We start from the raw sequence: 12,060 nt of genomic DNA, 5'->3' as shown, positions 1-12,060 counted from the left end.
TTAGTCCTCATACGTGTATTTTAGAGTCTATTCCACAAAGCGATTTCTGACAGGAATGCGGACACCAAGGGGCCACAGCACTGACTATGGAGACAAACACCAAGACCTTGAGGCCTGTGTCCATCTGTCATTAAAAAGCTACTCATTAAATCCATGCCTGCTGACACACAAGTTGGATTTTATTTTCCCTCTATTAATCGGATAAGAAAAGAAGTCCTTTCCTAAGGTGCACACAAAGCCGCACAGCAACAGGATCTCAGGATCAACTCCCCCCGACATCCACATCCATTCCAAATGTCTGGCAGAGATGCCAGCTCCCCATAGCGCTTCACAACTGCGAGCAGGGAGTCAGCAGTTCCGAAATCTGTGTTGTCTTCACGTCAGTGTTGGGTTTGGGACTTTGACGGAGGAGAGCAACACATGGATGTTTAAGGAAAAAGAATATGACACATTTGAGGGACCTTTTCACAACCATTTTGTAGACTATAAGCTCAACAGCAGAGACTGGACATGTCCTAAGAGGCAGGGAATACTAGTACACGTAGCACTGTTCACGTTTATGTGCTTACGTGTGAGACGAAAACATAAGCCATATGTATTAATGTTATCTAGGAAGCAACTGAATGATTACATTATCCATCACAGTATTTGTAAAACAGGTTGTTGTAAACTTCAAACACTAGCAATCATATGGGAAATCAGCCATACAGCATTTGTCCTCTGGAATTGCTCTCCAACTCTTGCACCATGCAGAAAACTGAATAGTGACCAAAATCAAATAAATAAGGCTCAAAAGCCGTGTAAAGTGGGTCTGTCTGAACAGACGAAAGAATATTTTTGTTTTCAGCTAAGCACTTAAACATCAGTCCACTTTCAAAGTGCAGTGAAGGTTGCAAAGCACATGAAAGCAACTAATCCTGGAGAAGAACCACATCTTTGCTCCACCAAATCCGGGGAGAGAACTGACAGGATAAGAGGCATGAAGGACATGTGAATCACCTGTAGAGATGGGTGGCCTAAGCAGGAGTCTGCAGAGCGATGCCTTCCTGATTCATGAATGCTGCATTTCTTTTCTGATCAGGACTATGGGGTTTTTTTGCATCTTAATAGATGCTCATAGTTGAGTGTATGATAAATCTGGTGATTCTAGCTGGTTGCCAAATTACACACGACTACATGCATCCAATATTTTAACGTGTGGTATTTCTTTCCAGGGTAGAAAGGGTGCTTTTCTTCTGTTCAGCAGGTATCCCTCCAAACCAGTGGATTGTTGGGGCACATTTTATACAGTATTCAGAGTATCCAGGTTATTCATACTACTGTATCAGTATATTAGTGCTCAGTGCGTGGCTCTATTTAACTTGGACAGGTACAGAATACTCAGCAACAATTAAGCATTTGAGAGCATCTTTCCAGGGTAGCAAGGGAAAGGACGCATTGCTCTTTGCGGTAGTTTCCATTATTTAGTTTATCTGTTTCAGCCACAATTCTATTTTAATAAATTCTACTGCTCAGTTTCCAAAAATAAATTAAGGGTATATACACTAAACAAGGGAAAAACTTTTTGCTGTAACTGGCTTTGTTTGCACAGGAACAAATGGGGTAAAGTAGCCTAGAAATCAAAAGAAGACTAATCAGATCAAACTATCATAAATAATCTTAATGGCAGTAAACCCCTCCTAATTTTACTGCAGAACATGACAGGTTTATTCTAGGTCTACGTGATAGTTCCTACAGCAGCAAAGGAAGAGACTCAGATGTATTGCAATTGCATCCTGTATTCAAACAGAGCATTTCACAGAAGAAATCTGTGTGGTCCCTCAGGGACATCATTTGGTGCACAACATTCATCTAGGGATGTGCTGCTGTTCCAGGCACTGCTCCATTGATCCTGTCCTGCCCAAACCACTGTGCAGGATCACACTACTCTGGGCTGCGTGTTGCAGGGAAGGCCTTTGCTGACTCCTTTGAGTTCAGAATGGAAATATACTAAACACATACTCATTTCTCCTAATTTCCGTTCCTTCCTTCTGTATTTGCTGTGTGATCCAAGTTTTACAAAGCCTGGAGTACAGAGAAGCCTAGCAACCACCTTGAGAATCAGCAGAAGCAGAAATAACTCCTCTGCTAACAACTACTTAAGTTTTACACCTGTGAATGAGCCCTTTGCATGGACACTTGTAATACAAACAGCTTTTCCCAGAGATGGCAGTTGCTCTGAGAAAAAAAATACCACCAGCACAGACCTGCTATTTAACTGGTAACAGGTCCGGTGCTTTTCTTCTGTTCAGCAGGTATCTCTCCAAACCAGTAGACTGTTGGGTCACATTTTATACCGTATTCAGAGTATCCAGGTTATTCATACTACTGTATCAGTATATTAGTGCTCAGTGCGGTGGCTCTATTTAACTTGGACAGGTACAGAGTACTCAGCAACAATTAAGCATTTGAGAGATGTTCTATATTCAGTTAATTCCCTGTACTTTCCACTTCCCTGGGCAGCCTGCTCCAATGCCTGACAACGGTTTTGGTGAAGACGTTTTCCCTAATGTCCAATCTAAACCTCCCTTGGCGCAAATTGTGGCCATTTTCTCTTGTCCTTTTGCTTGTCCCTTGGGAGAAGAGACCAACTCCCCCCTCGCCATGTTCCGGCCCTGGGAACACCACGTAAGACTGGCCACATGTGCATTTAAGAAAGTGCAGCTCACACAAAATGGAATGGTTTGCATCGAAAGGCAATAAGGGACAGTAGCTAGCGCTATATTATTTGAAGCATATACAGAGCAGTAGATAACTTATCATGTAACATTTATACACATTCCACGGATGTGCTCTCCTTCTTGTAAATGCTGTTGTACTTTTTATAGATTTCCAGCACCACGTCCCACATAATATTACCATACAACTGTGCAAAAACTTCCCCAGAGAACGCAATTGCCACTGTGAGCAGGCCATTCCGCTAAACAGACCCTTCTTTTGCTGCTGAACATTGGAACCATAACACTATAATGCCTTTTGGCCTCTTTTGAGCAAGTCTTATCCCCATCTGTAGCCCTTTGAACTTCTGAAAAGCCGTCAGCACAAACAGCAATTACACAGCACATCATGAACACACAAAAAAGTTATCAAGTATTAACAAATTCCATATTGTCTGCCAAATTACAGTAACTTTTGCACATGGACCTCACTTTACCCCGCTATAAAAGTTACCCATAATTCTCTTAACTACTTTTAAAGGATAAAACGATAAGGTCAGAGGTAATGAGATAACACCAAAATGACTCGTTAAAAGTTTTGAGTTTTAGCACTTGCCTACCAAGAAAACACTAGAATAAAGTTCTTCTCAGTAAACAATATGTTTCCCTAATACTGCATGTGCATCTGCACAGCCTTCATTTGATTCCAGTGACAAGTCTCTAAGAAAGTAATGAATGAGCCCTGCAGCTCTGTAGTAAATATAAACACATACTAGGTTTGTTCAGGGTTGGGAAAAAAATCCCACCACACTGATGTATTAGAAGCAAACCACCTCCTCCGTCTGTACCATCATGCAATACTTCTAAGTTTTGCTAACTTCTCAGAAACATTCATTTTTCATTTTTGAAAAAATCTAAACCTAGATGAAACAAAATTTGACTGCTATAAAATAAGTCTGCCTGAAGTCAAGTGCCCTAAGCAGGAGTCTGCAGAGCGATGCCTTCCTGATTCATGAACGCTGCATTTGTTTTCTGATCAGGGCTATGGGGTTTTTTTGCATCTTAACACATTTTTTTAAAATAATACTATTCATATTAGTAAATCTATCATTTTGTTCAACAGCTAAAGAGTTGAGCTTTTCTCGCTATAGCATTCTAAATGGTTCCTGGTCTAAGACTAGAGCTGGTTGGATCATGAAGGTCCTCAAGGCTAAATTAGGCATGTGGAAACTTTTTTCATTACAGACACCATGAAATCTTGCACAGCAGGCCCAGGAGTGGGATGGGCAGAAGGATGAACTGGCTTTCTGGCATTTCTGACATGCTGGAGTCAAGTTCACATGTGTGACCAGGAAAACTGATTCTCTTTACTGGCATTTAACCATATAATATCATTTAGTAACCTCTTTGTCCATCACCTTTCTTTTCCTTTTATAGGCACTCCTTGGCAGCAGCTCACAGTTGAGTATATGATAAATCTGGTGATTCTAGCTGGTTGCCAAATTACACATGACTACATGCATCCAACATTTTAACGTGTGGTATTTCTTTCCAGGGTAGCAAAGGAAAGGACGCATTGCTCTTTGCAGTAGTTTCCGTTATTTAGTTTATCCGTTTCAGCTACAATTCTATTTTAATAAATTCTACTGCTCAGTTTCCAAAAATAAATTAAGGGTACAAACACTAAACAAGGGAAAACCTTTTTGCTGTAACTGGCTGTGTTTGCACAGGAACAAACGGGGTAAAGTAGCCTAGAAATCAAAAGAAGACTAATCAGATCAAACGGATCAACAGAGTCCCACGGGGCAGGAGGAGCTCTTCCTCATGCCATGGGCGGCTCTGTCACACTGCTTGTTTCAGCAGAGAACTGCCTTTGCCTCCCTGGCGAACAGGCTGCCCAGCAGCACTTCCATGCAGCTGGAGCCACTGTCACACCACAGGGCCACCACTGCCCAAGCAAGAGCTCAGCCACCTGCTGGGGCATTGTACAGTTGCTGGTCTGCATTGGTGAAGCCAGAGATGGGCCCAGGAGATTCGGGAGCTGGGGGTCCAGCCCCACAACAGCAAGTGCTGCTGCTGCCGCCCTTCCTCTTGCCCCGTGAACCGGGGCTGAGACACGCAGTAGCCAATACCAACACAAACTTCTCCAGGCAGCTCCCTGTACACATAACCATGGGTGATACGTCACATGCGGGGTGCTCATCTTAGCCTGGTCCTCCAACAAGGTCCCTTTCATCAAGTTTCCTATAAATTACCTTATCTAATTCCTCAATACAAAACAGCGCTGTGAGAACTAGGAGAGCCCAGGGCCCCCACCCTTGCAAAACTGGTTACACACGAGGCAAACGGCCACATCCTTAGAAACCTCCCCGATTCCTGACAAATTCTTCACTTACTACCCAATCGAAACTCAGCATGGGAAACCTCTAGGTCGGAACTATGCATCCATCCTGACTGATCTGAGCATTCCATTACCTGATAGACAAGGAAATTACTGCAGAGATTAAAATTTAAGGTCACCATGTGTCTGAATTTGAAGTAAATCATATTTCTCCCTGCAGATCCCCATCCACACTGAGCTGAAGATTTATTTGGGTGTGTGGTTGTGCAGCTCTGGATAGAATGTTTCTGACAGATCTCCGAAATGCCTCTGACCCCGAGGTTCTCCAAGTGGGTTCAGGGCCACATGCAGCAGCTCTGCCTAACCCTTCCTTTAGGAGCTTTCCTGTGAACAAGCAGGGTCTGTGCTCCCATCAGAGCACAATCTGGCATTTAGCACACGACAACACTATGAAAAATCCACAAAGTCCATGAAATACCCAATAATCTCCCAAGAGACAAACTCTATACCTGACAAAGTACAAATACTGCTTCCCCAGACTTTACACTATGTCAGTGTCTATTGACCCTCACGTTGTATACAGCTGAGTGCTCCCACGTTCCTGCACATGGCCATCACCACACAGAGCCTGGGCTTGAGCAGCAGGGCTGGGGAACAGGCTGCCCAGCAGCACTTTCACACAGCTGGAGCCACTGCCACACCACAGGGCCACCATTGCCCAGGCAAGAACCCAGCCAGCTGCTGGGGAACAGTAGCATTGCAGGTCTCCATCGGTGAAGCCAGAGATGGGTTCAGGGGCTTTGGGCACTAGGGGTTCACACTTGCAAGAGCAAGTGCTGCTGCTGCTGCTGCTGCTGCCAACACAAACTTCTTCAAACAGCCCCCTGAAAAATGTAAACCTGGGGCTGACATAGTTCTAAGTGAAGAAGCAGTTCCCAAACCTGACGGCCATGCACGGGGGGCTCATCTTAGCCTGGTCCTCCAACAGTGTCTCACTCATCCAGCCTCCTGCATATCACCTTGCTTGATGCCTCAGCAGAAACAGCTCTGTGAGAACCAGAAGAGCGAGTCCCCTTGCAGAAATGGCTACGCAAGTGTGAAACGAATGTGTCCTTGGAAACGCAACACCCTTCCTGACACATTCTCCCTTAAATACCCAGGTGAAAACAGCTGCAATACCACAAACAGTTAATCTTCACTCCAAAATGGCATGAGGGCTTGTCCACCATAACATGACTTCACTGTGTGTTTTCTTGCCTTAATCTTCTGTCCTTTTGAAATTCCTTGGGTTGAACCACTGCCAGGTGAAATGCTACCTCTTGATAACAAGACAACCCAAGGGAGGCGGTGCTGCAAATATCCTTCCTCCACATCCACCCGCAGTGACCAAAGGATAGAAATCTGGCTGAGCTCTCTGTGCCTGTCAGGCAGAGAGGGCAGGGCAGGGCACGGCCCGAGGGCAGAGCCACCAATAAAAGCCTCCCTGGAGGACTTCTGCCCGCTCCAGTGCAGAGCGGCTGCCACCCATTGCCATCTCCCTGCTGCCACCAGATCCTGCGCTCAACACTCCCTGTGCTCCCCTGCGTCCTGCATCAGACACAGATTAACCACAGCCCTCTGGCGACTGTCCCACATCAGGACTCCCCACGCTCCCTGCGGCTGCCCAGGAAGGCTCCTGTTCCACAGCCAGGACATTTCGCATAACGGGGCTTTGGCCAGACGGCAGCTTCCCTCCAGCCTGCTGCACAAACAGCAACAGCTCTGCTAACAGAGACCTCATGGCCACTTCGGGAAAAGTAAGGACAACTCATCTCCCTTCTTCTTTCCTCAGGGGGCCTGTTCTTGGGGAAATACTCTGCAAATGGCTCAGCCTGTGCACCTCTACTGCACACCCTCTTTCCTCTATCATTACTCCACTAATGCCTCCAAACTCCTCCAGTCACACAGCCTTCTGCTTTCATACAACTGCACATGTCGGTACCTGCCTTAGGCAATGCCTTCCTCTCCTGTTCTGCCCAGCAGCTCAGGAGTGGAAACGCTGGATCGTTCCATCCTGAAAAACACCCTCCTGCTCAGCCCCACTGTGTGTTCCCGCACTGGCAGGGAAACGTAGCTCTTCAGAGGCGCAGTCTTGCAGCCACTCCACTCCTGCATTCAACTGTTTCCTTGCCAAAACTACTTTCTAGCTGAAAGCTGAATTTTCTGCTATCGAACCAGCTCTGGGCTTTGGGACATGCCATACACAAATCACCCCTTTGGCAAGGGAAAGAATGATCCAGCTTCCTGACAGACAGGGACCATTCCATAACCTGTCTTAGAGACCTTCAGTCCTCTCTCTTACCAGACCAACAGGAAAGCTCCTAACAGGCATTTCCCTGGTACTAAAAGTGCTGCTCCCCTGGCCGGAAGATCCAGCAGCACATGCATTGCTGTCAAATCTATGCAGTATAGTTGAGTCTCTTCCCTTCAGGGATAATCTCCATGTCACCTATCAAAGTCAGCAGCATAACCCTCTCTGTTGCTTCCAGGTCATCAGATGCAGAGCTGCTGTTGCCTGGGCTGCGGGCAAACCCCTCTCTGTTGAGGAGGTGGAGGTTGCACCTCCAAAGGCAGGTGAAGTTCGTATCAAGGTAAAAATGCATTCAATTTTTCTTTTTTTTTCCTATCTTGTCAGAATTGCTCTTCTTGTGGGTTGTACCTGTCAGGGATCTGTCCCCACCCATAAGCCATAATAGTCCGGAGCAGCACTGTGAAAAATCCTTCCACAAATTGGGTTAAACAGATGCCAGAGCGTTTCTAGAGCTCAACTGCTCTTTCTTCTCCAAACAGATTGTGGCCGCTAGCATCTGTCGCACAGATGACCACGTTGTGCATGGTGGCTTTCCTAACATGGATTTCCCTATTATCCCAGGCCACGAAGGAGCTGGGATTGTGGAAAGCATTGGAGAAGGAGTGACCTCTGTGAAACCAGGTAAAACACACACACACACACCCAGGAGTCAGCTCTTAAAGCGGATGATGTTGCCCCGAGTTCAGACATTCAACCACCCTGCTCCTGCATCAGTGGCTCAAAACCTGAGTGCACACTGGTTGCACTGGGCTGTCTCATGCACATTCCAGCTCTATTCCCCATGCACACAAGTGCGTCCTCAGGACAGAGGGAGCAGAGGGTTCCTGGTAGGATGCTGCCATGGGAAAGCTCCACAGAGGCTCCAACAGGCAGCACCCCAGAGCCTGCTGAGCAAGCAGCACCTAACGGGGATCTGCTTTGTTGCAGGAGACAAAGTCATCCCCCTCTGTATTCCTAATTGTGGGGAATGCACCTTCTGCCTGAACCCTGAAGCCAACTACTGCGTGAAGTCCCAGTGAGTCTGCTTCTCCCTCCCCTCTACTCAAATGGGGTCAGCTGTCTCTCAACCAGTCTGACACCTCCACATGTGCTTTACTTGATGACAAACAAATGCATGTGCCTCCCAACAGCTGCATAGAACCACAGAACCTGATGGCTGACAAGACCAGCCGGTTCACTTGCAAAGGGAAACAGATCCACCATTTCCTGTGGGTCAGCAGTTTTGCAGAATACATCGTGACTCCTGAGTGTGCTGTTGCCAAGATAGATTCTGCTGCACCCCTGGACAAGGTCTGCTTGCTCGGCTGTGGGTTTTCCACTGGCTACGGGGCTGCCATCAACACTGCCAAGGTTGGTATTCAGGCGTGTCGAGCATCAGCCCCATGGCTGCCCTCGCACCCTCCCCAGCCCTGTGTGGCAGACACCTCCTGTTCACGCTGGAGACTCACAGGGCCCCTGTTGTGCAGGTAAAACCGGGCTCCACCTGCGCCGTCTTTGGCCTCGGAGGAGTTGGCCTCTCTGTTGTCGTGGGCTGCAAGGTGGCTGGAGCTTCCCGCATCATTGCCATTGATATCAACAAGGACAAGTTTGCCAAGGCCAAGGAGCTGGGAGCCACTGACTGCATCAATCCTCAGGACTTCAACAAGCCCATCCAGGAGGTGGTCACTGAGATGACCGGCTACGGTGTGGACTACTCCTTTGAGGCCTTTGGGAGTGCGGATACCATGGTAGTTGACATTTCAGAACGTGTCCTCTCTCCCACGTGATTCACGGGCTTCCGCCAGGGCAAAGTTCAGCCCTCCAGGCAGTTCCCTGCCTGCTGCCTGCACTATGGGACACCCCTTTGCTCAGAAAGGCCGCCTGTGGGCTTTGGGACAAAATGATGTGCGAGTCTTAAAAAAGGGAATGAGCTCTGCATGTCTGCTGTGATTTCAGATTACCATGAGGGGCAGATGGCAGCACAGAAAGAACGCTCTTCTGACAAACTCATCAGCGTGTTCTCTAATTAATTTGCCTGTCCCATTAGATTGCAGCCCTGGCCTCCTGCAATATGAACACCGGTGTCTTCGTGATGGTTGGGGAACTGCCTTCTGGTGGCGTGGTTCCTGTTGATCCTCTGCTTCTGCTGACAGGGCGTACATGGAAGGGGAGTGTACTCGGAGGTAGGAAACGCAAGACAACAATTTAGATATTTCAGTCTTTTCCCTTCACGGTAATTTCCAATTCACAGTATCACTGAATGGTTTGGTTTGGTTTGGAAGGGACCTTTGAAGGTCATCTTGTCAAACCTTTCTGCTGTGCACAGGGACATCTTTCACTAGAGCACATTACTCAAAGCCTTGTCCAACCTGACCTTGAACACTTCCAATGATGGCGCATCCATAACTTCTCTGGGCAACCTGCTCCAGTGTCTCACCACCTTTGTTGTTAAAAACTCTTTTATCCACCAGTATCTTCTAGTCTTTCTCTGCAGGGCTGTTCTCAATCAATTCTTTCTCCACTCTATACTGATACTGGGCATTGCCCCAACCCTGGTGCAGGACCTTGCACTTGGCCTCAATGAACTTCATGAGGTTCCCATGGTCCCACTCCGCAAGCCCACCAAAGTGCCTGCAGATGGCATCCCTTCCCTCAGCTGCACCACTCAGCTTGGTGTCATCTGCAAGCATGCTGAGGGTGCACTCAATGCCTTTGTCTATGTCATTGATGAAGATATTAAATAGTACAGGCCCCATGCTGAGGCACGCTGTTCATTACTGGTGTCTACTTGGACTCTGAGCAATTGGCTATAACTCTTTGCATGTGGCCATCCAGCCAACTCCTTCCCGATCTAAGAGTTCACCTGTCAAACCCATATCTCTCCAAATTAGTGGCAATAATGTTGTGGAGGACTGTATTAAAGGCCTTACAGAAGTCCAGGTGGATGACATCTAGCTTTTCGATTGTCCACTGATGCAATCGCTCCATTGTAGAAAGCCGCTAGGGCAGTTAGGCATGATTTGCCCTTGGTGAGGCATGTCACCTCCCTGTCTTCTATATGTTTCAACATATCTTCCAGGAGGATCTGTTCCATGTTCCTACTAGGTATGGAGGTGAGGCCGACTGGTCAGTAGTTGCCAGGTTCCTTCTTTCACCCTTTTTAAAAATGGGTGTGATGCTTCCCTTTCTCCAGTCACTGGGGGTTCAGTCCTGAACCTACACTATGTGCAGGAAGATCATAAATGTCCCATGAAAGCCATTCATTGTTGCCCGACTTACACCTTCCTATGGCATCTTGCTCTCTCCTACAAGAGGCTCTACAAGACTCTTCTGCACTCTTTTGATTGCTCTCATCCTCAACCCTCTGTTGCACACATACCTGCTACTTGGCCTTTCAGGAGTGTCCACTCTAATACACACTCACCTTTAGCCCCAGCAATAGATCTTGGTTTGCATTTTACTGCAATTTAAGTGCTTGTGTTTTATGCCAGAGGAGTGGTTAATGCACCTCCAGGATCTTCTTGCTCCATCTAGCTATACTCTCAGCTCAAAGGAGGGACCCCCTGCATTTTTAGCCGCATCCTCTTAAATTTGATGCATTACAAGAAATAGGTACCATACATCACAAGGGTGCAGCCTCAGGTATATTTTACAGGTAGGCACAGCCTGGCAGATGGGACAAGCTCGTGGTCAGCTCTAATACTCTGCTCAGAGGAGAGCTGCTACACTGGCACCAGAAAACTCTACGAACATTACATTATCAAAACAGCATTTCTCTGATTATTCACAGAGAGTGATTTCTCCTGTTTCTAGGTTCGAAGGCAAGAAGTTTCATCCCCAAATTAGTTTCCAGCTATCTGGAGAAGAAATTCAACTCAGACTTGCTGATCACGCACACGCTGCCATTTGCTAAAGTGAACGAGGGATTTGAGCTGTTACGTGCAGGAAAAAGGTGAGATCCTGACCAGCACAAGTGAGGTACAGCACACACCACCTCCACCCAAAATTCAAACTGCCCAACCACTCTGGCAGGCAGAGCACGCAATGCTCCCTTCTCAGAAAGCATCCGAGACTGTTGAGTAACAGGGCCAACCGCTTGTAAGCACAGGACAGGCAAAGGAGAGCGAGGAGTAAGGGGCATCCTTGGCAACAACAGCATAAAAGCCAAAGGAAGGAGGAATGTTTCTGACAGTGGCAGCACAAGACTTTAGGGAGGGACAAGGTCTCCCGAGGGGTTCCATTCAGCAGGTTTGGAAGGCTGCCCTGTTGCTGCACGTCACATGCAGCAGAGTTAGGACGACGTTGCACGAGAAAGACGCAGCCGGTCCTCAGGCACACCTGCCTGCCCCGCTGCCTGCTCCTGAACACTCCCAGACACAGCCCTTGTAACTCCCCCCTTCTTTTCCGTTTTCAGTATTCGCACTGTCCTGCTCTTTTGAAGGACACAACTGTGGGAGGCTGAGCAGAGCGACCAGCACAGCAGACCACCTCCCTCCTCACCCAGCACCTCACTTCGTGAATGCAAACCAAGAACTGGCCAACACTGGTGCCACTGCCAGCTCTCCCTTGCCCAGACAAGACCCAGGAGGACGCCCCCCCGAGAGAATGCTTTTAGCAATAAAGGCCTTCAGTCAAACTTGTCCCATGCAGTGCACTCCATCAACAGAGTCCCACGGGGCAGGAGGAGCTCTTCC

At 47.5% G+C, this 12,060-nt stretch overlaps 1 protein-coding gene across 1 annotated transcript; it reads left to right on the top strand.

Moving 5' to 3' along the window:
• Positions 1 to 6,815: 6,815 nt before the first annotated feature.
• LOC308040342 (alcohol dehydrogenase 1-like) lies at positions 6,816 to 11,805 on the top strand (the record flags this gene model as incomplete). The annotated part of the gene is made up of 9 exons (XM_080344304.1): positions 6,816 to 6,833; positions 7,566 to 7,667; positions 7,867 to 8,008; positions 8,315 to 8,402; positions 8,518 to 8,737; positions 8,854 to 9,114; positions 9,414 to 9,549; positions 11,180 to 11,318; positions 11,781 to 11,805. 9 exons carry the CDS (start codon positions 6,816 to 6,818, stop codon positions 11,803 to 11,805), a joined length of 1,131 nt encoding a protein of 376 aa, XP_080200430.1.
• Positions 11,806 to 12,060: the final 255 nt, after the last annotated feature.

This window comes from Nesoenas mayeri (assembly GCF_963082525.1).
Source record: "Nesoenas mayeri genome assembly, chromosome: 4".
Classification (NCBI taxonomy): domain Eukaryota; kingdom Metazoa; phylum Chordata; class Aves; order Columbiformes; family Columbidae; genus Nesoenas; species Nesoenas mayeri.
Note: the sequence above shows the minus strand (reverse complement) of the source record. Positions and strands in the feature narration are given on the sequence as shown.